Source organism: Cimex lectularius, unplaced genomic scaffold (assembly GCF_000648675.2).
Source record: "Cimex lectularius strain Harlan isolate CLEC.00 unplaced genomic scaffold, Clec_2.1 scaffold88, whole genome shotgun sequence".
Lineage (NCBI taxonomy): Eukaryota > Metazoa > Arthropoda > Insecta > Hemiptera > Cimicidae > Cimex > Cimex lectularius.
The window spans coordinates 1,154,445-1,182,032 of NW_019392660.1; the positions used below are offsets into that span (position 1 = coordinate 1,154,445).

General features: G+C 35.6%; 1 protein-coding gene and 1 long non-coding RNA gene across 3 annotated transcripts; one reads left to right on the forward strand and one right to left on the reverse strand.

The window, feature by feature from the left end:
* Positions 1-25,403, forward strand: LOC106668066. Of its 2 annotated transcripts, none has more exons than XM_014396487.2 (3): positions 1-72; positions 21,054-21,674; positions 24,065-25,403. In XM_014396487.2, the coding sequence occupies exons 1-3, from the start codon at positions 67-69 to the stop codon at positions 25,136-25,138; spliced, it is 1,701 nt and encodes a 566-aa protein (XP_014251973.1). In that variant the 5' UTR covers positions 1-66; the 3' UTR covers positions 25,139-25,403. The 2 variants fall into 2 exon arrangements, with proteins under 2 accessions (XP_014251973.1, XP_024080636.1); XM_024224868.1 differs by lacking the exon at positions 1-72 and adding an exon at positions 10,113-10,268.
* Positions 5,324-27,087, reverse strand: LOC112126224. Its single transcript, XR_002909842.1, has 3 exons — positions 26,999-27,087; positions 5,607-5,766; positions 5,324-5,533 (listed from the first exon to the last, which is right to left on the reverse strand). It is a non-coding gene; the product is annotated as an uncharacterized LOC112126224 (long non-coding RNA).
* Positions 27,088-27,588: the final 501 nt, after the last annotated feature.

The window sequence follows — 27,588 nt, forward strand, 5'->3', positions numbered from 1 at the left end:
AGCTTTCCGTCATCAGTCTTCACCTTGCCCTTGACTTGGAACAACTCTTCAACCGACTCCGTAGACATGAGGGTACGTTAAACAAAACCAATAACATATAAATCATAAAATTTATCATATTTATAAAAACTCTTATGCTTGCGTTTGGATTTGACTTAGTCACTTTGCACGGTTCAGACTTCATAGAAAAAGATTTCAACAAATGTTCAAAAGCACCTATCAGATGCCGTACTAGATATACATACAGATATACTCGACTTTGAAACTTGTAATATTTATTTTATAGGAATTTTTTGTTAACATTCTTATGACATTCACTATTTTTCGTGGTCCGTTTGACCAATTAATATCATTTAATTAAGGTTTTTAGTTGAGATAAAAAAGTCAGTGTGACGAGTGGGGTTCGAACCCACGACCTTCGGCTTGATACGCCGCTACTCTACCACTTGAGCTATTTCACGATTTGAAGTCACGATAGCTCAAGTGGTAGAGTAGCGGCGTATCAAGCCGAAGGTCGTGGGTTCGAATCCCGCTCGTGACACTGGCTTTTTTATCTCAACTAAAAACCTTAATTAATTGAATTCTTATGACAGTTTAGTCATTAATCACATTCCATACAAATTATGTTATTTTTCATAAACTAGTAATTTGTACATGGCTTATGGGTGTCACTCTTCTCAATCCATTAACTTCACCAGCACATTCTGCACCCCAAACGGAAGAAAAAACACCTCATAAACCATGGTCCGAAACAACCCTTTCAAATTCAACATTTTTTTTCCCAACTACCTGCGGTTTTCGTCATTAATCTGTTTGAACTAGTGCTTTTTGGCGAAATCCAAAAGAAGCATTGAATTCTCCTAGAATTTTCAATTTAATTTTTCGTAAAAAACACAAAACCTTTGAAAAAGTGGTAAATTTAAAATTCGTAAAATAATTATTTTGTCTCCACTTTGAAAAAATCACGGTAGAGCTTGGTAAATTTCATAAAAACTTCTTCGTTTATTAAGCTTTCTGGCGGCAACACTTTTCTTTAATTACATCGGCCCGAAATGCAGGAATTTTATGGTAAGTGGAAAAAAAATTGGTGATGTTGTTAATCTAGTAATTCAACTTTTTGTCCTGCGCAAAATTTATTTCCCCAATTTTAAGTTTAAAAACACACACACACAAAAAAAGATAAACATAGCGAACAACCAAACCTAACTACACTACACACAGAAAAAATAGAAGAACAACACAGAAGTTTTAAAAACCAACTTTAACTTAATAAAAAAGCAGAAAAAAAGAAAACTACCGACAAACTAATTATACAAATAAGCAAAAAAAATCTTTGACATATGGAAAATCAACAATTAATTCAAATATTTGTGGGTTATAAAAAAATTTTGAAGTACATTTTAGGGCCAAAAAGTTATTATGTCATATAAATCACGATAAGCTGTGAGTGATAGTGGCAGAAAAGATTCAGACATTTTTCATTTGGAAACACTTTTGTTGAAGGCACAACAGAGAGAGAGAAAAAAAGAAAGGGATTGAGACAGATAGATAGATAGACTGTGAGAGAAGGAGTGAAACAGAGGGAGATGGAGAAGGAGGAAGAGAGAAGATAGGTAGATTGATCGACACAGAGAGAGAGAGAGAGAGAGAGAGAGAGAGAGAGAGAGAGAGAGAGGGAGGGAGGAAAATAGAAAGGAAATTGGTAGATAGAAAGAGATATAATATAGGAATTTAAAAAAGTTAGATAGATATATAAGAGAGAGAAAAATATATAAAGGAAAACAAAATAAGATTGATAGAGAGAGAACGAGTAACAGAGAGAGAGAGAGAGAGAGAGAGAGAGAGAGAGAGAGAGAGAGAGAGAGAGAGANATAGAAAGGAATATAGATAGATAGAAAGAGATATAATATAGGAATAAAAAAAGTTAGATAGATATATAACAGTGAGAAAAACATGTATAGGAAAAACAAAATAAGATTGGTAGAGAGAGAAAGAGTAACAGAGAAAAAGAGAGAGAGAGAGAGAGAGACAGAAAAGAGAAGAGACAAGAAGGAAGATATCCACACAAACGAGCACTCACACTCACGCACGAATGAGATGAAACAAGCACGCACGATAGATGGAGTAATAAATAGATAAATTGATAAAGAAAGAGGGAGAGAGCGAGAGACTGAGACATACAGGCAGCCAGACAAACAGGCAGACGGATGGACAGAAAGACAGACATACAGACAGAGAGAGAGGAGACAGGAAGAAAGATATACATACAAACATGCGCCCACACTCACGAATGATATAAAACCAATTCGCACGATAGATGGATAAATATATAGATAAATTGCTAGAGAGAAAGAGAGAGAGAGAGACTGAGACAGACAGACAGCCAGACAAACAGGCAGTCGGATGGGCAGAAATACAAACATACAGACAGAGAGAGAGGAGACAGGAAGAAAGATATACATACAAACATGCACTCAAACTCACGCACGAATGATAAAAAACAAACACCCACGATATATGGATAAATATATAGATAAATTGATGGAGAGAAAGAAAGAAAAGAGAGAGAGAGAGAAACAGAAAGGGACAAAGAAAGATCGATAGAGAGAGATACTAAAAGACAGGTGGTAACATACAAAAGAAAGACATATATAAGAGAGAGAAAGAGTGAGAGAAAGAAAGATAGGTACACAATTGCAATTCCTCAGAAAACACACGTGGAGTAAATGGGTAAATAAGGCAATAATAAAGCAATAAATTCAATTATATGTTTTTTTAAACAGGTTGATTTTTACTTGACTTTCTGATTTACTACTCGTGTTTTTTATCTGTGCGTGTCCGCACAAATCAAAAAATAACAAATAAACAGACGACAATAAAACAAATCAAGCTCGTTTTTAGTCTGTTTCTTAAAGTGAAATAGCATAACAATTTTTTATTGTCATTTGTAATATTGACCGACCTGGAAATGAACGTAAAATGTTTTATAATTGGATTCAATCTCACGCTATTGCCCCTAAAATGAATCTCAAGATATTTACCTATATGAATTATTAATACTATTATAAAACTGAGACGGTATTATTTTTTTTTAATAATTACACAACTAACAGATTTTAACATCGACTAGGCATTCGGTTTTTCTGTAAGGGAAGAAACTCTGTTTAAAAGGTTAGATTCCTCGATTGTTGGATGAAATATGGACGGGTATCGGGTGAAAGCCAAACAAACCTGATCTTTTCGCAGGATCTCGAGTTTATTTATTTTTAAAGTACGTCGACCCATCAACAGCAATGAAAATGCGTGCTATGTTGTTTCCGAGATTTAACTTTCTTTAACACCATTTAAACTTGGCCTGAAACATTTTTAGAAATCGTCACGTTTCTTGTCTAAAGTGGAGTAACAAAGTGTTAAATGTGCCCTTTGAATACATAAACTGCTTAAACTGAAGTAAACACACTCACACAAACACTTTTAAATCTTTTGACTTTTACAATCAACTGGTACATATCTCGAAACAAGTTTGTGTTGTTCTAGTGAATTTTTGTTTTTCTATACAGATCCGTTTATTTTCTATTTCATTCAAACGCATCTTCGCCTTTTTAGGATTCGTGGGAAATGTTACTCTAAGGGCGGAAATTTAAATTTTCGTACAGACGTAACACCCATCCGTTAAAAAAGAAACAAAAAAAGAGAAGGCCATTTCACGCGAACCGGGGTCTTTTAGAAAGTTGAAAGTCTTAAAAGCCCCTCTGGTGTCATTGTCGAGGACGGTAACACACTTTAAATTTACAAACGATCCTAGAACAGTTATCTAAGCCGGTGTCCTGAATAAAGAGAGCTTTAAACAATGCCGTTTTTAGACTTTTCTAAAAATACTCACATTTTCATACATTAGTTGCACAATGAAAATCTGTTTTTATTTTCTTGATTTTTAAAAAAACTTTATTATGTTTTAAAACTAAAATTTAAAACATTGAGATGAATTGCGCAAATATATTTTATTTTAAAAAAAGGAAAAAAATCCGTATCAATCGAACAAAATTCGGTTTTAGATGATTGGTAGAAAGGTCCAAGAGACGTAACTTTGCGAGATTAAATAAAGCGAAATCTCACTTTTTCTGCCTGTCCCAATCTTTTTTTTCTTCTCTGTTTTACCTTTCGTACACTACTTTTCCTTTTTTACTTATTTGTTTTTTTGTATGATCCACTCACTCATCCTCTCTCTCCCTCCCACTCTCGCCCTCTCCCCTCTCTCTCCTATCCTCTCTCTCTCTCTCTCTCTCTCTCTCTCTCTCTCTCTCTCTCTCTCTCTCTCTCTCTCTCTCTCTCTCTCTCTCTCTCAACCTCACCTCCGTTTTTTGCTCTGCATTTTTCTCCATCTTTCTATTTTGCTTTCTTTATCTCTGTACATCTCATTACCTCTCTATTTTTAACTGTCTTTCAATATCTACCTTTATCACTCTCTCTCTCTTTTTCTCTCTCTCTCTCTCTCTCTCTCTCTCTTTCTGACTCCGGTTTTTGCTGTGCATTTTTTTCTCCATCATTCTATTTTGCTTTCTTTATCAGTGTACATTACTTTTCTATTTTTAACTGTCTCTCACTATCTGTCTATCTTTCCCTCTTTCTCTCTCTCTCTCCCTGTCTCCATTTTTTGCTCTTCATTTTTTTCTGTAACTTTCTGTTTCGTTTCTTTATCTCTATATATCCCATTATCTCTAATGTTTTATTTTTTAACTGCCTCTCGTTATATCTCGCCTCTCTTTCTCTCTCTCTCTCTCTCTCTCTCTCTCTCTCTCCTTGGTTCGTAACTTTTCTCACACTCCCTTTTTATTTCTGTGCCTTTTCTACATTCATCAATCTATCAGTATGTAAATCTCTCTATCTCTACCTATCATGTAAAGTTTTTAAAATTTAAAAGTTCAAAAACCGAAATATCTATACGTAAAATTTAAGCACATGGTGAAATTCACGACAAAGATACTAGGTTTGCAAAGTCCCGTCTGCGAGTCGTTAAGCACAAAACCAAAACTTTTTAATAGGCCATTCTCGGTAAAAGAAGAAATGACTTTGCTTAGAGTACATATACACATAATAAACATAAAATTATGTAAAAATATCAACAATTTCCCTAATAGTCCTAAAAATCACTTTTTATCAAGTTACGATTGATGCTGAAAATTTGTTGCCTTAAAATTAGCTTCTTTTTTTATATATTATTATTCAGTGGCTAACATTTTTATTTCCACACTTATATTAACAATTTACAATTCATGTATTGAAAAAGTCTTTTTGTTCACTTGTTATATCAGTAATTTATTAATTGCTCAATTATTCTGTATGGTAGAAATTTCAATAGGCAATTTAATGTAAATACATATGAAATAAAGTTGTCATTATCTTCTCTCTGTCCATCTCATTTTTTGCTTCTTGTCCTTTCACCTCACTCTCTCTTTATTTCTCCATGTTTTGTACTCTCGTTTTTATATATTTTAAGACAGAATTCCACCCATTGGCAGATCAGGCAAAACAACTAGGCGAAAATAATTTGTACATATTTACTGTTGAAGTTATATTATATATATTTATAATTACTTAAGACTTACTGGGTCAGTCTACACTCGCCGGTCTACCTGTTGTTGCTCAGACACGTTTTGGCTACGCGCCATCATCATTGAGAGACTGTAGACGGTCTCGAGGACCGGTTCAACATGTTCACCGACTCTCAGACCAACGCCCTCATCAACTTTTTGCTGACACAATTTACTAAAACACAAACAATACGCTTATATTAGTGTTCTATTTTCGACAAAGAAAAAGCAAGATTTAAAATTTAATGCTTACAAATAATCAAACCTAATTATGTTAATTATGCTTGGGAGAATTCTAAATAAATTGTCAATGCCATAAGTTTGAAAAGTAAGTAAAAGGAAATAGAAAGAGAGCGAGAGAGAGAGAGTGATAGAGAGCGATAGGGGGGATAGTGAAAGTTCAATAGTTAAATACATAAAAAGATAGAGATAAAAAGAGAGAAGGAGAGAGAGAGAGAGATAGAAGGAATAGTGAAAGTACAATAATTAAATATATAGAAAGATAGAGAAAAAGAGAGAAAGAGAGAGAGAGAGCAGTAAAGGTACAATAGTTAAATAACTAGAAAGATAGAGAAAAAGAGAGAAAGAGAGAGAGAGAGAGAGAGAGAGAGAGTGAAAATACAATAGTTAAATAGATAAAAAGATAAAGAGAGAAAGAGGGATAGTGAAAGTACAATAGTTAAAGAGATAGAAAGATAAAGAGAGAGGGAGAGGGGGAGAGTGAAAGTACAATAGGTAAATAGATAAAAAGATAGAGATAAAGACAGAGAGAGAGAGAGAGAGAGAGAGAAAGAGAGGGATAAATAGTTATATAGATAAAAATATAGAAATACAGAGAGAGAAGGAGGGACAGTGAAAGTACAATAGTTAAATAGATAAAAAGATAGAGATAAAGACAGAGAGAGAAGGAGAGAGAGAGAGAGAGAGAGAGAGAGGGATAATGAAAGTACAATAGTTAAATATATAAAAAGATATAGATAAAGACGGGTACCACATAACTTTGTAGGTAAATCTGTATTTAAGTGAATATTTTACAATATTTGAAATAGGTACGTTAAAAAAAAATCGCCTTCTCCAGAGAGAATTTCTAGTGCTAATTTTGGTTTGTAAAGGCCGTTAAAAACAATGTGGTTTTCAATTGCTTTCTAAGGATGAAAGTGGCCGTATTGACCATCTCAGCGACCGCAGAATAAAAACAGAAGCATATCGATAATTTTCGAAACGGTGACCATTTATTCAGGAGCAAAATGCAAATTGTTTTTCTGTCAATTCACATTTCGCCTTTTCCCCATACATTTTTTCACCCCACTAACTTGAATTTTAATTAATGGAAAGCTGAACGAAGGGGCGAAATTGATCGAGGTTGACGTGCGTCCAGTAAAAGCGGATTTTGGTCAGTATTGAGATTAATATTAATGACTTAAGCGGATTAAACATTTATTTCTGGTCGAAACTTTTTTCTTCTTTTTTCGGTTTAATTCAATAAAAATACGCTTAACAATTGAGAACGCGGATGTGTGATATATCGGGCGTCTCTAGGCGTTGGTACTTTCAGGCACGTACCTCATTGTGGCCGGCACTTCTGAGGAGGTCAGTTGCATATTCCTTTCCGTCTTGCGAGAAAAAAACACTACGTGAATAGAATCCTTGAGAAAAACGGTCGTCTTTTCTAATAATATATCCTCGCTTTTCATCCTCTCAATGATATAACCACGTTTAGCAATTTATTACGATTTGCTACCCACAGACTGGCGGATCGTGACGAATTTTGTTTATATTAAACGTTTGTTACTTGAAATATTTTTATACAAGGTATCACAAACTTTGCCAGTGAATTTCACACCTCCGGAGTGACGAAAAGTCTGAACCATGGTCCTTATATCAACCCTTTCGCAAATATTCAGCATTTTATGTTTTTCTTTTTTTTTCATTTATCATCGGTTTTTGTCATAAATCGTAGCTCTTCAAATATTCNCAACGTGATTTTTTTTTGTTTTACAATTTCTGCAAGTTATAACTATCGTCTCTTTTTTATGTGTTTTTTGCGTTCAATTTTTTTTGTTTGTTCTTTTTTATTAGGTTAAACAACTCCTGTTTTGTTGTTCTTTTTTGTTTGTGGTTGGTGTACATATTTTGTTCATTTTTTTATTCGGTTGTTCTCTTTTTTATGCGTTTTGTTTCATTTTTCTTTCATTAAGTTAAAGTTGAGAAATAAATGTAGCCCAGGACAAAAGTGGAATTACTAGATTGTCATTACTAGAATTACTAGATTACTACATTGCCCCTTTTTCCCACCTTCACCACTTTTTTCCCATTTGGCATACAATTTCTACACTTTGGTACGATGTAATGAAAGAAAAAGAAGAAATTTTTTTGAAATTGATTTCAAATTTAGTTTTTTCCAAATTTTAAATTTATCTGTTTTTAAAAGATTTACCGTTTGTTTTTTCCCAAAAATTAAATGTTTTTAGTTTTTCAAGGAGGCCTTCTTAAAGGAAATTAAAGTAGATTTTAACGACTTCCTCGGATTTTTTTTTTTTGTTGTAACAATTGTAGTTTCCGGATTGCTATTGTTTTTCTGAAGTAAAGTCATTAAATCCTGAGAAAAAAACTAAAAAGTGAAATTTCTCCCTTACAGTTGATGATCGGACCATTGCACAGGGGGAATATTTTTGTCCCTCAGGAGGTGTGAAATTCACTGCCAAAGTTTGTGACGCGAGTAGCCTGATACCCTGAATATATATCATATTATATTACCTATCTAATATAATGATATATTATCAAAAATAAAATTTTGTCTTCTATGTGAATATTGATCGCTGGGCCTAGATCTCTCTGTCTGTCTGTCTCCTCTCTCTCCCTCTGTCACTCACCCTCTCTCTCTCTCTCTCTCTCACTCTTTCTCTCTCTCTCTCTCTCTCTCTCTCTCTCTTTCTCTCTTCCTCTCTTCTATCTATGTATGTATCTTTCTATCTATCTCTATCCATATATCTATGCATCTATCAATCTATCTCTATCTCTATCTATCGATCTATCTATGTATCCATCAATCTATCTCTATCTTTATCTATGTATCTATATATCTCCTATCTATCTATCTATGTATCCATCAATCTAACTCTATCTCTATCTATCTATCTCCTATCTATCTATGTATCCATCAATCTAACTCTATATCTATCTATCGATCTATCTATCTACGTATCCATCAATCTATCTCTATCTCTATCTATCTCTATCCATATATCTATGCATCTATCAATCTATCTCTATCTCTATCTATCGATCTATCTATGTATCTCTATCTTTATCTATGTATCTATATATCTCCTATCTATCTATCTATGTATCCATCAATCTAACTCTATCTCTATCTATCTATCTCCTATCTATCTATGTATCCATCAATCTAACTCTATATCCATCTATCGATCTATCTATCTACGTATCCATCAATGTATATCTATCTATGTATATATATATATGTCTATCTATCTCTCACTTTCTCTTTCTCTCTCAGATGAAAAATTCTAATAATTGTCTAATTACCACCAAAACGAGCCAAACCCACTTGGCGATGACCAGGCAGAATAAAAATCAAATAATGTTTATTTTTTAATAATAATAAGTTGAAAAAATTAAAATCATTCTTTACACTTTGGACAAATAGAATTTGCGATTTTAAACCTCCTACTTTCGAGCAATTATGTAGGTCCAATGAAATGGACCAAATAAATTCGTTTTCAAGCAATGTATAACAAATTCCTTTAGAAAAAATAACGTAAACAAATATACAAAATTTATGCAATAACTTACGGCCTTGTTTATGATGTACAATTCAATTCTTATTTATCCGACGTCTATCAGCAATTACAAAAGCGGTAGAGAAAAATCCGTTTAAAACAAGATTTAAAATGTTTCGAAAATTTTCCCGGCCAATTATGAAACAATAAATTATGTATTGAACCTAAAAGTAACGTTACGTACAAAACGTAGACATAGTTATGCTCGTGTCGCTTGACCAATACTGATGACATCTTTAATATTTTTATCACGTCTCACTTGGTTGCCAAACCGGAACACCCAGTTGTTATATTATGAATTATATTTGCACTTTTTACAAAAAAAAGAAGCCTCGGGAGCCTGGGGGATTATATGTAGGAAATAATTTTTTAAATAAGCCTTGACAAGAAATTTTGAAATCATGCTTGGTCGAAAAATGTATTTTTGGTATTAAAGGTTTATTATTGAATTGGGACTATTTCCTACCAAAAAACTTTGGTTTCTTTTCTCGTTTAAAGTCAAACGGAATTATTGTATAAATCCTCAGTGACGGATCAAATCCTCTTGGACTCCTTTTCGGTTCTTCGAACCATAGAATGAAATCACCGTCAATTCCAATTCGGACAGGTCGAATAAATTTCACCGGGGCGTTATTTCCAAAAATTGCTGGGCGGGCGAGTGGGTAGGGCGGGAAGACGGCGGTTAGAAAGTGAACTGGAATCCTGGAGATCCTTGTGGACATCAAATCCAAGTGGTCTCCGACAGTACCCGGACCTCCTCCGTCCGACCGTGGAAACGATTTTTAGCTCTCGAGAGGAATTCACATCACGAGGCAGACTCTTCTATGGGAATGATATGCGCTTTCTGAAGATGGAAAACTGCACTATAAAAGTGGTACGTCCGATCCGCAAATTTTTTAAATTCAATGCTAAGTTCGAGTTGGACTTCTTTCTTGAACATTTAATCTAATAATTCGCCTTTTTAAACAATTACAATAATTACTAATTTCGTGGTCCGCTTGACCAATTAATATATTACAATTAATTAAGGTTTTTAGTTGAAAAATGGCAAAAAGGAGGGAAAATGCAAAAAAGGTGCGGTTGAGATGGGAAGTTGGTCCGAGTAGATCAAGAGTTCACGATAGCTCAAGTGGTAGAGCAGCGGTGTATCAAGCCGAAGATCGTGGGTTCGAATCCCGCTGGTGCCATTGATTTTTTTATCTCAACTAAAAACCTTAATTAATTGTAATTACAATAATATCGAGTAATGAGGCTCAGACTGAGGGGAGTTTGGTCCAAAAGCTTTCTTAAGAAAATAAACATTAGTAGAAGAGTCCAAATAACTGGACAATTTGTTCTCGATATTCTTCGGAGTAATTGGGAGTAAGCCTATATTCACGCTAATAAATTACATTCGCACGTCGGACAAGTCCGACCAAGGTTTATACTCCAGAGTACTCGATATTCCTCGCAGTAATTAGGACTGAGCCATTCTATTCACGCTAATAAATTACTTCACTTGCCGGATTTGGTTTAAACTACCCAAGAGAACTAGATTTTCATCGGAGTAATTGCGAATGAGCCACTCCATTTGCGCTAATAAATTACATTCACTTGCCGGACTTAATTTAAATTATCCAAAAGTACTAGATTTTCTTGGCAGTAATCGCAAATGAGCCACTCCATTCGGGCTAATAAAATTCGGGAAAAATAAAGGCGTATTGACAAAACAAACACCACCTTCATGCCTTAAAATATACAATAATATTATTGTGACGTAAAAAACATGTCTCAAAAAATTATTATTAACCACTCGAAAAGCTGTAGCGTATAATATGATATAAACACATATAAATGCGTAATAAAGTACAAAATAAATATTTCTTATGCATACATAAATATTTAATCGAAATAAATAAGGTGGGAAGTTTCATATGGTGAGCTTTCTTTCGACTGGTTTCAACAAACGCGGAAACCTAAACCTGATTTCAGCTTTTCTGACTCAGAAACGGTGACATTTGACATTAGGATATTCTATTTAAATTGGAACAATTTCGCTTTTCTTCTAAACCGACCAAAAACAATTTATTTGAAATTTAACGATAAACCTGTTATACAAATAACTGGACAATTTGTTCTCGATATACTTCGGAGCAATTTAGAGTAAGCCATCCACGCTAATAAATTACATTCACTTGCCGGACTTGGTTTAAACTACCCAAGAGTACTAGATTTTCATCGGGGTAAATGCGAATTAACCACTCCATTCGCGCTAATAAATTACTTTTACACATTCATTCATAATACCTTGGAAGGCACGATATTCCTCGGAGTAATTGGGAATGAGCCAATCTATTCACGCTAATAAATTACATTCGCTTGCCGGACTTGGTTTGAACTATCCCAGAGTACTAGATATTCATCGGAGTCATTTCGAATAGCCATTTCATTCGCGCTAATAAATTACTTTCACACATTCATTCACACTACTCTAAAGTACTCGATATTCTTCGGAGTAATTGGGAATAAGCCACTCTATTGACGCTAATAAATTGCATTCGCAGTCGGATTTCGTTTAGACTTCTCCAGTCTCGATATTCCTCGGAGAATTTGGGAATGAGCCACTCCATTCGCGCTAATAAATTACTTCCCCGCATTCATTCGCAAAACCCCAGAGTACTAGATTTTTATCGGAGTAATTGCGAATGAGCCATTTCATTCGCACTAATAAATTACTTTCACACATTCATTCACACTACTCTAGGGTCCTCGATATTCTTCGGAGTAATTGGGAATAAGCCACTCTATTCACGCTAATAAATTACATTCACTTGCCGGACTTGGTTTAAACTACCCCAGAGTACTAGATATTCATCGGAGTAATTGCAAATGAGCCATTTCATTCAAGCCAATAAACTACTTTTACCCATTTATTCCAATACCCCGGAGGACTCGATAATCCTCGGAGTAATTAAGAATGAGCCACTCTATTATCGCTAATAAATTACATTTGCACGTCAAACTTCGTTTGTACTGCTCCAAAGTACTCCATATTCCTCGGAGTGATCGGGAATGAACCACTCCATTCACGCTAATAAATTCATTTGCCCGCCGGACTTGGTTTAACTTACCCCGGAATACTTCATATCCCCGGCTTAAGTGTGGATAAGCCCCTTCATTCACACTTGCCCAGAGTGCATTCTACATATTCTTCGAGTTAATTATGGATAAGCCCCTTCATTCACGCTAATAAATTACAACCACACAAATTTATAAATAATTAAGTGATTTGACCTTAAAAGGTTCAGTTTTAGATTATAAATTTTGACGAGATTATTTTATAAATGACATAGAGAAAGTGCCAACTGGTTTACATATCCATTACTATAATCATAATAATAAAATCAACATAATAAACACATACACACATAGTAATGTATGTAAAAACCCAGAAATGTTGGTTTTAATGGGCAATCTTACATAAAAGTATCTTGTTGAAATACATTTGGTAATTTATTTGTACTTGAGAGGTTGTATTTGTTTTCTATTCCCGGAAATGAGACGAGCTAGGCACAAAAACCGTTTTGTTACGCCCTCGTTAAATTTGAACATGTCATCAATTTAGCCGTAAAATTCGCCTTTCTCTTTTCATACGTTTTGTAATATTTCTGTTTTTTAAACTTTCTCGTCTCTTCGAGACTACGAGGCGACCTGGTGTAGAAAACAGCCTTTAAAGGCTAGACAAAAGGTTTGGACATTGTTTCTCTCTTGACAATGTAAATTCGATTCAATGAAAATTTTAATAACAACTAGAGTTTTCGTATGGAACTTTTACGTGAAACAATACCAAACTAAATAACCAGTCCAAAAATTAAAAACTTCATGTAACACACACACACACACTCTCTCTCTCTCTCTCTCTCTCTCTCTCTCTCTCTCTCTCTCTCGCTCTTTCCCTTCTATCGATCCATCCATCCAATCTTTCTCTCACTTACTCAATCTCCCTCTCACTCTCCATATATATATATATATAAATCTTTCTCTCACTTATTCAATCTCCCTCTCACTTACTCTCTCTCTTTTGCTCTCAATCTATTTATCTCTATATCTCACTCTTCAGTCTCTCTTTTTCTTTCTTTCTTTATACCTGTCTTCTCTCTTTTCTTTCTCCTTCTTTTTTTGTCTTTCACTCCCTTTCTCTTCTCTTTTTCTATTCTCCTGTCTCTCTCTTCTCTTTCTCTTGTTCTCTATCTTATTTCTCTCTTGCTTTTTTATCTTTTCCACATGCTTTATTATTTATTTGTCTTTCTGTACTGAACTATTTTTCTACATCTACCAATCTCTGCACCTTTGTCAGGCTAATTATCTATCTATTCATCCCTCACGCTTTTTTTGCCCCCTGTCTCCGTTCTTTACTCCGCCTTTTTTCACTTTTCCTTCTTTCCGTTTTACGTTCTTTATCTCTCTATTTAACTATCTTTTATTATCTATCTGTCTATACTTCTATCTATATATATCAATCTATCTATCTTTATTTCTTTCTGTCTCTCCTCTTTCCATATATTTTTTCTTTCTATTTCTCTCTCTCTCCCTCTCTCACACACACAAACACACGTCTTCACTTTTACCACACTCTTTTTTTTTAATTTATTTGTTTTGCTATATTGATCTATCTATCTATCTCTAAAAATGTTGTATCTTTGTCATCCTATCTATTTATTCATCTCTCACTCTTATTTTTTCCGCTCTCCCTCCTTTTTTTACTTTGCCTTTGTTCTGTTTTTTCTTTCTTTTTTTATTTTTGTTTTAATTTCTTTTCTTTACCTTTTATTATTTCTCGATTTAACTAACTAATCATTATCTTCCATCCGTATTTATCTTTCTCCCTCCCTTTATTCTTCTTTTTCTTTGTCTCTGTCTGTTTGTCTGTCTGTCTGTCTGTCTGTCTGTCTCACTCTCTCTCTCTCGCTCTCTCTCTCTCTCTCACACACACACACACCATGTATGTATAACAAATTAATAAGTATTATTCTCTCAATCAACTTTAATCAAACACTATACAAGTTGGAATCTGAAAGCTAAGCTAATAAGCTTAATATATCGTAAATCTGTGGGGAAAACAAGTAATTTTGACTTAATCGGTGAATGGAACTATTATTAAAACGATTATCACGGCATGTTTTTGTAATACCATAAAACCTATGCTAAGTGGTGATTTGTCGTAATTGCACACTTTACTTAAGATGTAAAATGCTCAAAATTACTTCACGAACATAGGTAAACAAGTAAGATTTCCTTTCATATCATTATTTAATTTTAATAACTATTTAAAGTCACTTTCTTTTTTCTTGATATCGGCTGACAGTTGATATCGCCCCTTGGCGGCAGTTGAAAGAGGTGAAATTTGGTCGGGCTAATTATTTAAAATAAAAATTTCGGTCATTTTGCTTTTACTCCCTCCCCCCTTGAAGATATCCCGGGCAGATGGTATTTTTTAATTGATTGCAGAGAAAGGGAGCCTCAGGAAGGGCAAAAATTGGAGAGAGACTCGCCACTTAGGATTGAGGCTGGTCAAAACCGGTTCTTTGCTCCGCGAGTCCAGAGCGAAAGTTGATCTCTCCAATATCAGACATGATGTAGATCAAGAGAAACACTAACCTAAGCTAAATAACCTAATTCTTTCTACGGGTATTTAAAAACTTTCATAAAAGGAAAAGAAAAAAAAAGCCCGTCGTCCAGTGTGACACTTGACCAATTAAAGGTAATAACTGGGAAGGGGGCAAGCGGGGCGGGGCCGGCTCGCCCTTTAATTTACTTCTCCAAGGAAGGAAACGACTTCTTCCTAGATGAAAAGTGATAGCTATGAGACTATCGGAAGATAGGAGAAGGGTGTTAATAAGCATGTCGCACCGAAATAGAGAGCGAAAGAAAAGTAGGAAATGAAAATATAAAAAACGTAGGTAGATATGATTGTAAAAGCGTTCATGATGCATTCTCTCCCTCCCTCTCACACTCTCTCGCTCACTCACACACTCTCTCTCTTTCTCTATTTATCTATCCGTCTATCTATCTATCACCCGTCTCTATCTCTATCTATCTATCTATTTTTATCTATCTCTCTATCTCTATCTATCTGTCTATCGCCCTATCTATCTATTTTTACCAGTTTATCTCTATCCACCTCAATTTCTACCTATCTTTCTATCTATATCTCTATCTTTATAAAGTATACACTCGATCTCTATACATTTATATGTATCTTTCTGTCTATCACTCTATGAATTTATCTAGCTATCTCCATTTCTATCTATCTATCTATCTCAATCTGTATCTACATCTCAATCACTATCTATCACCATATCTGTCTTTCTTTATCTATCTCTATCAATTTCTACCTCTATCTATCTCCAGTTTTATCGTCTTTGTTTATCTAACCAATTTATCATCTATGTACATATCTCTATCTCGATCTCTATCTGTCTGGCTATCTCTATCTATTTATTTATCTATCTATCTCTATCCCTTTTATTTTTATCTATCTATCCATCTTTATCTGTCTTTCTCTATCTATCTATATATCTATCTCTATCTGTCTGTCTATCTCTAAGTATCTCAACCTCTATCTATCTCTATCTCTATCTGTTTTTCTATATCTATCTACCTCTATCTCTATCTTTATCTGTCTGCCTATCTCTACTATTTCTCTATCTATTTTCATCTCTTTTCTATTTGTGACTATCTATCTCTATCTTTATCTGTTTTTCCATATCTATCTACCTCTATCTTTATCTGTCTGCCTATCTCTACCTATTTCTCAATCTATCTTCATCTCTTTTCTATTTGTGCAAATATATCTTTATCTCTGTCAATCTGTCTATGTATTTGTATCTCCATTTATATCTACATCTCTATCTGCATCTCTATCTCTACCTTTTTTCTACATTTATCTACCTCTATCTATATCTTTATCTGCCTACCTATCTCTACCTTTTTCTCTATCTATCTCTATCACTTTTTTATTTGTGTCTATCTATCTCCATCTATCTGTCTATCTCTAAGTATCTCTATCTTCATTTATATCTATATCTATCTCTATCTTATCTGTTTTTCTGTACCTATCTACTTTTATCTCTATGTTTATCTGTCTGCCTATCTCTACCTATTTCTTCATCTATTTATTTCTTTTTCTATTTGTATCTCTTTATCTCTATTTTTATTTGTATCTCGATGTATCGTCTTTTTTATTTTGCCTTTTTCTCCCTCTTTCTGTTTTTCTTTCTTTATCCCTCTATCCATTACCTATGTATTCAAAGCCAAACCGAAGACGGCAATCCCATTTAAGAAACATAGTAATTATAATCATAACTATTAATTAAGGTTTTTAGTTGAGATGAAAAAAAGTTAATGGCACGAGAGGGATTCGAACCCACGACCTTCGGCTAGATACGCCGCTGCTCTACCACCTGAGCTATCGTGACCTCGATCCACTCGGACATCAACTCCCCATCTCAACCTCACCTTTAGAATTTTCCCTCCTTTTTGCCATTTTTCGAATCCCGCTCGTGCCATTGACTTTTTTATCTCAACTAAAAACCTTAATTAATTGTAATATATTAATTGGTCAAGCGGACCACGAAATTAGTGAATAAACTAAAATATTTTATATTAAAGATAATTGTTAAAAGTATTTATTATCCATCAATTAAATTTGACGATTTAGCTTTGTTTATATGACATTGCACCTGCGAAAATAAAACAAAATTTTGAAATCCTCCATAAATTTTGAACCAACCCAATAGTAGATGTGCATCCAAAATTATCGAACCATTTCTCGTCTCAAACTTTTATTTATTGCCTTTTATTTTCTTAATACAGAGCTACTGAAAGGCAAAATGCTAAATTTTTTTATATCTCACATGCTGAATACTTTCGCGACACTAGTATTAAGGAAAACTGACATAAACGTAGGAAAACGATGGAGAGAAACTACAAGAAAAATTGTTCAGTCCATTCAAATTTTCTTTTCCTAAAAGTTCTATTATCTCTCTATTTATCTCTCTTTCATTATCTATTTATCTGTGATGTTATCTCTTTCTCTCTTTTTTTCTCTCTTTTTATCGTACATTTAAATGAGAGGTTTTTTTTAATTCAATCAATTTCAATACGGCTATAACAAAACTTAATTGGATTCAAAGCCAAATGGAAGGAAGAATCGGACGGTAATGGCCTTTTAAGAAACAAACGACTTAATTGCCGATACAGTTCCGCACGACTTGCAGGTCTTGCGGGTTTTTGTTTTCCTCGAGTCAATGTACATTATTGTCGCCATTGAATTCTCGCTTCGGGTATTCCGAGGTAAAATTAGAACCGAAACAGTACCGAACGGCCAAAAATAAAATTGTAGATTTAATCCTCAGATCTAACAATATTCTGGCTCGGAACAACTAGGTAGTATGACATATGCTAAGGGAAGCAAGGAACTTTTAGTCTAAGATCGTTAACCTCCGGACAAATTACAAATAAATCCCAAACCCAATTCAATACAAGTTTAACTATCTGTTTATAATCAGACGATCAGGATAACGGGTGAAAAATATATATATAAATCATAGAAAAACTTTGGACTCTAACATAGTAATCTTGTGTACTGCCCTACTCACTAGTGCTGATCAGCTAAAACTGGTGGGTTTAGTCAGGATATTTTAATCCCAGAGTATTTGAAAATAAAGCGCAATGCAAAGAATAACGTGAAAGCCATCACATTAACCATCTTTTCTCTAATAATTTTGAGAAGCTCAAATAGTTAAAAAACTAGGCTGGATGAACTTTATCGTTTTATCAGAACTAAAATGGCCCAGAATAGAACGAACCACTTTAGGGCTTCTAAAGCTAGACTTTACTTATCGCGAAAGCTTAAAGAAAGAATCGATATTTAAAATCAGTAAAGGCAAGAAATCCAAGTAAAAAATTACTTTTTAGTAGGACTTTTAGCATGCCCTGTTAGTAAGAGGCATCCACAATAGTCTTCAGGCTGAAAGGTAAAGAATAAGACAGGCTAACCAAAGCATCTTTTATAGAAATCTTAGAGGGAGAAATATGAAAAAATTTAGGATGTTTATCAAAGATTAAGTCAATAACCAGCACTCATAGCAGGCTGAGTAATTCTAATAAATCAACAATGTATAATTTTATTAATACTTGTTGACGATTATAAAATATTCATAAAATTAGCTCATCAACCCATCGGTTATTACTGTATTGATTGATTACCATACAAATTGAAGATTTATTCAGAAACTTTTTTTTAACTGAAGATTATTAATAATGGTAATCATTTGGAACGGGTCGATAAATGGAAAAAGACTCGCTGAAACCGGTTCATGGAACTTGTTTTTCGCGTTTTTCCACTCCGGATATTCAAGTAGTTTTTTTTTTTTTTAAGTTTTAGCAAATTAAATAGGCGATTTCTTCAGCTGAAACTGCATGCATAATAATATTTCCTGTTAAATGAGATGAAATAATGTTTTGACTATGTTGGCCAATTAATATTTTGACATTATCTTTTTATAGATTCATAAATAACAGAAATAGGTCAAACATAATTAGTACTATTTCTTAATGTTAAGCTTGGATCATTAGTTTATCAATTATCATTTCACAAATCATTTATTTAGTATTCCTTGGAGTATATTAAATCTAAAAGTAAACCGTGTTAACATTAATTTAAAAATAATTATTAGAATCTTAACGTTTTAAAGTGCGACTTCATCCATAAACTTCAGAACTTTTTTTTTAATTAGAAAGCCCCTGTGCAGGTGATTCTTTTTGTTGTGTCGTTTGATTGGGTGAACAGAGTTTACATTCTTCCTTTCATATAGGCAATTGACCACGGGGTAAACCCGACACTATAGTCAATATTGACCGTTCTGCTTTCCCAACATTTCCCTCGTCATGCCTTTCACCCTTGTGATAAATCAAAGTCGAGCGTAATAACCGTGAAAGTCAACAGTCAACTATTGACTGATTGACGGCGCCTTTTTGACGAGTGTGTAATCAATTCTTTGAGAAGATTGTAATTAGGCAGTCAATTTAGCCTAGAATATTAAACTTCTTCACTTATATGGTCTTTACTTCACACCATCTTCAGTGTGGAACGAACTCAGCTGTGATCAGTTTAACATTAATCTCCCACTTGCAGACCAACAGACTCATATTTATGTTGAAATGGCCTAAACTGCTTTATTAAGTACGTTTATTCTTGTTAATTTATGTTTCATTTTTAAACATTTATCTACACATCATCATCAGTGAGGAACATACAGTTACCTGATCAGTTTAACATGTTTTCTCCAACTTGTGGACCAACCGGCTCATATTTCTATTAAACTGATCACATTATTAGGCTCGTTTATTCTTTTAATTCATGTTTCATTTATATGTATTTTAACTTCACGCCATCTTCAGTGAGGAACCAACTCAGTCGTGTGGTCAGTTTTACACGTGTTCACGCACTCGTGGACCAACCGACTCATATTTATATTGAGCTACTCTAAACTGCTTTATTAAGTCCGTTTATTCTTTTTAATTTTGCATCATTTTTTACGCAACTTATCTTCACGCCATCTTCAGTGAGGAACCAACTCAGTCGTGTGATCAGTTTTACATATGTTCACTCCTCGCGGACCAACCGGCTCATATTTATATTCAGCTACTCTAAACTGCTTTATTAAGTCCGTTTATTCTTTTTAATTATGCCTCATTTTTTACGCATCTTAACTTCACGCCATCTTCAGTGAGGAACCAACTCAGTCTTGTGATCAGTTTTACATATGTTTACCCACTTGCTGACCAATCGACTCATATTTATATTGAGCTACTCTAAACTGCTTTATTAAGTCCGTTTATTCTTTTTAATTATGCATCATTTTTTACGCACCTTATCTTCACGCCATCTTCAGTGAGGAACCAACTCAGTCATGTGATCAGTTTTACATATGTTCACCCACTCGCAGACCAACCGACTCAGATTTATATTGAGCTGAACTAAACTTTATTAAGTCCGTTTAATCTTGCCAGTTCATGTTTCATTTATACGTATTTTATCTTCACGCCATCTTCAGTGAGGAACCAACTCAGTCGTGTGATCAGTTTTACATGTGTTCACTCCTCGCGGACCAACCGGCTCATATTTATATTCAGCTACTCTAAACTACTTTATTAAGTCCGTTTATTCTTTTTAATTGTGCCTCATTTTTTACGCATCTTAACTTCACGCCATCTTCAGTGAGGAACCAACTCAGTCTTGTGATCAGTTTTACATGTGTTCACCCACTCTCAAACCAACCGACTCATATTTATATCGAACTGATCTAAACTTTATTAAGTCTGTTTATTCTTGCAAGTTCATGTTTCATTTATACGTTTTTATCTTCACGCCATCTTCAGTGGGGAACGGACAGTTCAGGGATTAGTTTAACATATGTTCATCACATTAATATTGAGCTGATCTAAACTTTATTAAGTCCGTTTAATCTTGCCCGTCCATGTTTCATTTATAAGCGTTTTATCTTCCCGCCATCTTCAGTGAGGAACGAATTTAGTCGTCTGATCAGTTTAACATGTGTTCACCCATTCGCAGACCAACTCATATTTATGTTGTTGTTTTTTTGTTTTTTAATAGATTTTCCTGGTGTTGCTGAGTTTTATTTGTGCGAGAGTAGTAGAAGGAGGATATTATAAAATCAGGGCGCCCCCACCGCCTCCAGTGCCGCCTGCCAGCCTCCATTATGGTCCTCATCCACCTTCTCACCACCACCACTCTCCTCATCCTTATCGGATCTACCCTCCTCACCCTCCTAAGCACCACATGACCCCTCACATACTCCCGTACCACCCCCATTCCAGAGGTCCGCACGGTCACGTACACCACAAGAACACGGCCCATTCCAGGGAGTTCCAAAGGGTGCCCAACTTCGCCCAGAAGGCCTTGTACAACCCTTGGAAGCACTTCAACCCCTTCAGGGCACCCGTGGTGAAAGAAACGTTCAACCTTCCGCCGCCTTCTTACCTCCCGTCTTTCGTCAAGAACGAAGACAAAGGCCCCATCCACACGATACCAGCTCCCAACCTGGGCCCGGCCGACAAACCTAACATATTTCTGAAGCAAAACGAGTTCCTGGCACCCACTCACAACCACGGCCATTCTGGCGGACAGAAGATGTATAAACCTGAAGATGATCTCGTAGCTGTTCTTCAACACGGCATACACAAAGTCAATGTACCCCACAGTACAGGATACCAGGTAAATCAAATCTCTGTAAATATTTGTTTCTGAGATGACAAACGGCTAGTAGGAGTCATATGGTTGGGTAATAACTTCTGCTGTTTCCTCCTCACCATGGCAGAACCTCTCTTCTTCCACTCTCAATAGTTCTATTACTCCTCTTAATTTAGCCAGAGGGTTTGCCAGTCTTGATGAGTGTTGTTTTGGCATAAGTTTAATGTTTCTAGCACCTTTAGGGTTTCTTTTTTTGGATCCAGTCTGTATTTTTCATCCCAGGGCCTATACATGGCCTTGCAGATCCTCCTTTTGCCAGTGTGTCTGCCTTTTCGTTACCCAAAATTCCTTCGTGTTCACAGTCCATGCCAGTATATTTGTGCTTAAACCATAATACAATGGCAACACTGCAAAAAGTATTACAAACAAAGCAAATTGGTGCTATTTAACTAACTTTTAGAGCATAAACCACATACAATGGTAATAGTAAATTTAACTTTAAAATCCTGTTTAAAATACGATGATACAAGGTATTTTTATCAAATACTTTTATGATATTGTGTAAAGATAGAGTTTATAGAAAGTTTACTAGCATGATTCAATTTTATACGATAGAAAGTTTTTTTTTACGTACTTTATGAATCAGGCAGTAAGATAGTCATACATTTGTTTGTAATTATTTTTGAAAGCAGTTTATTCGAAAGGTAATCATTTTTCACGAAAATCATAAGTAGAAATTCAAGAAATTCAAAACAGGACCGGTTTCGAGGTCTAGAGGTGCCTCGGGCAAGCCTAGACAAAACGGAATCCGATTAGCATTTGGAAAGCCCTCAGCTTCTACTAACTGTCCAGTTTTGATTCTTATATCGCCCCTTTGAAACATGAAAAACATAAAAAGGACACGGGAAGATTTCTAAAGACGAGATTTACGTTTCGACGAGTAGCCTGTCAAAATACAAGTTCAAAAGGTCATCTGTCAGTTGTGAATCTTGAAGAAGAGAAAAGGACCTGGGGAAAAGACTTTTTCAAGAAAAATATTTCAAGGGTCCACAGATTTTCGCTGAGTTGATAGTTTGGTCTTACGCCTTCAAAATGAACAGAAACGACCTACCAATTCATCAACCTCAACTAACACTACACATAACTATCAGTAGTAAACAACCCTGTTTCCTCCGAAAATCGGTACAGGGGGCCCGGATACTCGCTGACGTCCTGGTCGATTCCCATGTCGGGTGGCATTCCTACACGCTTTCTGTATAGAACCAAGGAGTTTCACCCTTCAATCAGGTGGGGCACATCGCAATCTTATCCATGTTGGACACAAAAGTGTCTCAAAAGTGTCCATGTGTCAACCCCACATGGCCTATTCTTAATCGGGTGCGGATGACCTACGAGTCAGATCCTATCAGGGCCACTTATCGGCACTGCTATTGATAGGTGACATGATTCTCTATATAGAGCCAAGGATTTTTACCCTTCAATCAGGTGGGGCACATCGCAATCTTATCCATGTCGGACACAAAGGTGACTCAAAAGTGTCCGTGTGTCAACCTCGCATGGCCTATTCTTAATCTGGTTAGGATGACTTACGAGTCAGATCCTATCAGGGCCACTTATCGACATTGCTATTGATAGGTGGCATGACTCTCTGTATAGAGCCAAGGATTTTTACCCTTCAATAATGTGGGACACATCACAATCTTATACATATCGGACACAAAAGTGTCCGTGTGTCAACCTCACATGGCCAATTCTTAATCGGGTGAGGATGACCTACGAGTCAGATCCTATCAGGGCCACCTATCGACATTGCTATTGATAGGTGACTCGATTCTCTATATAGAGCCAAGGATTTTTACCCTTCAAAAATGTGGGACACATCACAATCTTATACATGTCGGACACAAAAGTGTCCGTGTGCCAACCTCACATGGCCAATTCTTAATCGGGTGAGGATGACCTACGAGTCAGATCCTGTCAGGGCCACCTATCGACATTGCTATTGAGAGGTGACTTGATTGATTGATTGATTGAATGATAGAGCCAAGGAGTTGCTGCTCTTAATACGCGAGAGCTTCTTTATCTTTATCCACCCAATTTTTTAACCTCCCAATTGGAAATTTGTTTGAGGTTGTAAGTCAAAATTAAGCCCCTAAAATGACTTTTATCGTTTAATTTTGAAAAACTTCAAGATAATGAACTATTGAGATCGCTATCAGCATTCAACAGTCCTCAGTTTTAGACTTATTTCCTGCCATATAAAATTGGGGTGGTTGAACTACCATTTTTGTTTTATGCCTTTTAAAAAATTCTGAAATTTAGTCGCTTGTCGTGGTATGCATACTTTCACCTAATGGGAAACTTTATACATACACGCACAAATAAGAGGAATGATTTTTTTCTTTGTTTTTTAGGTAACCGAAGACCCGAGTTTGCATCAACCAAACTCAGATAAGCCTTCCTACTTCGCCCCCGATCCGGATCCAAGCGTGCCAGCAGTGAAAGTGCCCGCGACTTCAGATCCGCATTCGATCCCGAGCAACGGACAAGTACCTCTCGACGTCTACCTACAACAGGAAGCCGATAAAATCGCCGCCCATCAACAAGCGGATAATTCGAACTCGCTCACCGCACAAGACCTGTTTAATCTCCTCAATTATCAACAAGGAAGTACTGTTAATCTCTTCCCCCAGCTGAGCCAGCCGCTCTTCCAGCCCAACCTCCAGTTATACAACCCGGGTGTTCTCCTGCAGCAGGATTATCACGGAGACGGCCTTCAGCAGTCTGTGCAACATTTTACCCCGCAGTTCCAGACGTTCAACTACGACGAAAGGACTCAGCAAGGCGCTTACGGCAGCAACAGCTTCCCGACGGCCAGCATGGGATTCCAATTGAACACCGATGACCTGTCCACCTCCGGGGACCTTTTCGACGATTTCAAAGACAACGAAGTAGCCGGCAATGAGAAAGAAGAGATTTTTAAAAAAATAGATGAAAATGAAATTTCCTCTAGACAAATTGAATCGAAGAGAAAACCCACAGACAAAAAAGACGAATTAGAAGTCAAGAATCAATTTGCCAGCACTGTCAATCACGTGCAAACTTTCACGCCTTATTATACGACTCCTACTCCAGCTCAAACCCCATCAACGGTTCAAAGCCCAAAACAAGAAAAACCTCAAGAAGAAAAGCCTGAAACCAACGAAAATGTAAAATCCCAGACGAAAACCCCTAACATTGACACAACACAAAATGTCGAAATAGTCAAGCCAGAGGAAAACTTTCAACTTCAGAAATCAATTCAGATATACGAGAACACCGGCCATGTCCTGTCCAAAGAGCTGAGCCCTAAGAGTACCCGGAAAGAAGGGAAAACGGCGAGAGGACTCGTCCTGGCGGAAATCGTGCCGGAAACCATCAGCAATCAGGCTGACGTCGGGGCTGCGAATATACCGTTTGGTGCTAGATTGCGGCCGAAAAGATTCTAAAATCCTTTTCTGAATTTCTACATTTATTTATTGGCTGCCTGCTTCGGCTTTATGACAATACAAGACTGCTATCATAAAAATTCGACACGAGGATAGGTCGGAATGTATATAGACATTTTAACTTTCTTTTTTCTCTTTTCTTTTTATTTATAAACTGTGGGATTTAACAAAGAGAAAAATTTCAGCATGTCAGTGCATTTCTAGTAGTTGGTTACCTGGTAGCAAAAAAAAAATTCAATAAAATTTGTGTTAAAAACAATTGCTCAACTGTAATTTGTATTTATATAAAAATTATATTTTTGTTACTACTGTTTAAAAAAATTAAACAATTTTTCTATATTTAATTTAATTTGTACAAACCAAATAAACTAACTTAAGTTGTTGTTTTAATAAAAGAGTCCTATCTTTTTTTATATATCCTTATACTATGTACATTTTTAATACATGTGGGAAGCAAANATCATCAGAGAAGGTGTTTCTCTTTTGTTCAACAAGGCCAGATCTTCGATAATTGTGGCAGTAGGTAATGCCCACAGTGGGATATCTAGCAATTTAAAACCCTCAACCGCCGGCAAGGTATTCCCTCCTAATCTCAACATTTCAGTACCGCGGATTTTGAGAGGTCTCGTCCTAGTTCTTAGGAACGAGTACATATCTTGGTGAGGGTTACGGAAAACTGAAGGAAATAGAAGATGGAAAGGCTTAGACCAAAGTCTAGCAACAAACCTAAGAATTGCCTCCTCCCTGAAAAGTTCCGGAGGAAGGACACCGGCATCATTGCAGAGACTATATAAAGGGCTTGTTCTAAACGCCCCTGTTGCAATCCTGATACCTTGATAATAAATTCTATCTAGAGGTTTTAAAGTTGATATTCGCACTGAAGAGTAACCTGCTGTTCCATATCGAAACTTTCCTCCTAAGTACATGCTGAATATTCTTAAAAGAATGTCTCTATTCGCTCCCCAATTGTAATTAGCGAGGAATCTCATCAGGCTTCAAGACAATTGTTTTTAAAATTGTGGAGAATTACTGATTACTTACACAGGGTGTACCAGAGAAAGAGCAGAAAAAAATTATGTGATACTATTTTATATCTCATCTTGTTTTACCTTCTATGGATTGCAATGAATGTATTTATTAGCGAGATTGATGAGCTGGCTGATGGCGGAATGAGTAGCCATCGACACTCAATTAAATTAGCTATGTAATGTGTTGGGTGAGAGGAATATCGAGTACTTTACCATCCTGAGTGAAGGGTGGAAATAGGAAAGAATGTATTTACGAGTGAGAGCCAAAAAGGGGGCAGCCCTCTCACCCAAGGGGCCAGAACCACTAGGTTCACCGGAGTGTGTGCTTAAGTTGGAACTGGAAATTGAGAAAGAAAACCTCAAGCCCTGGACAAATGCACCAGGTATGAGGCAAGCTAAGAGATTTATAAATCTCAAAACGAATGGCAAAGGAATGCCTCTCTCTCAGCAGGCAGGATTTGAGGAAAATTGCCCTCTTAGCTATCATCTTAACAAGATGGGCTAAGCAGATATAGATACATGCCAACCTTGTCAGTAGGAATCAGAGACTTGTCTTGCGTTGTGGATAACTAGCCGGGACTGCGAAGCTTTTGGCGTTTCAGGGTGAGCCGACTGGCCCAAGAAACACTCAAGCAGTCCCACTATAAAACTACAAAAAAATATCCGAATGGTGTAAAACGTGAAAATTTGATACGTGCACCACAGATGACAGCCCTCAAAGGGAAAACAGTTCCTAACATGGATTCTATCTAGGTTTCTTATTCTTGCGAAATGCACAGGACACACCTCATATTTAAAACCATGATATTGCACCAACATCATCACTACTCACATTTTAAGAGATGCTTGGTTCTAAAGTCTGGTTGAACTTCATCAACAAAGCAAGATAACCCGTCTTCCATCCATTTTTTTTTTTTTTTTTTTTTTAATAGGGTGAACAGAAATGTTAAATATTGATCAATTTAACATGTGTTCATTAATAGAGAGCTATTTCTAGGGAAATTCGTTTAAATCTAATCTTTTATCTCCCAAAGATATTAATTAACGCACATTTTAGAAATAAATTACAATATACTTATAAAAATATATTTATTAAATTAACTTGTTTATTCATTAAATGGTGATGATTAAATACAAATGGCATTATCAAAACAAACAACGTAGGACGCTAACCCACATAAAATAATAACATATATATATATAATTTTACTTTTTTTATGCAATTTCTTTCAGACGTATATAAATTACAAAAACATTTTATCGAAAATTTGGCCGTATATTTATTGTTCAAGAAATGTTCACGCTTTAACTTTAATCAATTACATTATTTAAAAATATCGACAGGTTTTATTTTTCTTACTCGATTATTTTTGGTATAACAAATTTAAAACACTGTAGACAGCAAATTTAACAAAACTAAGT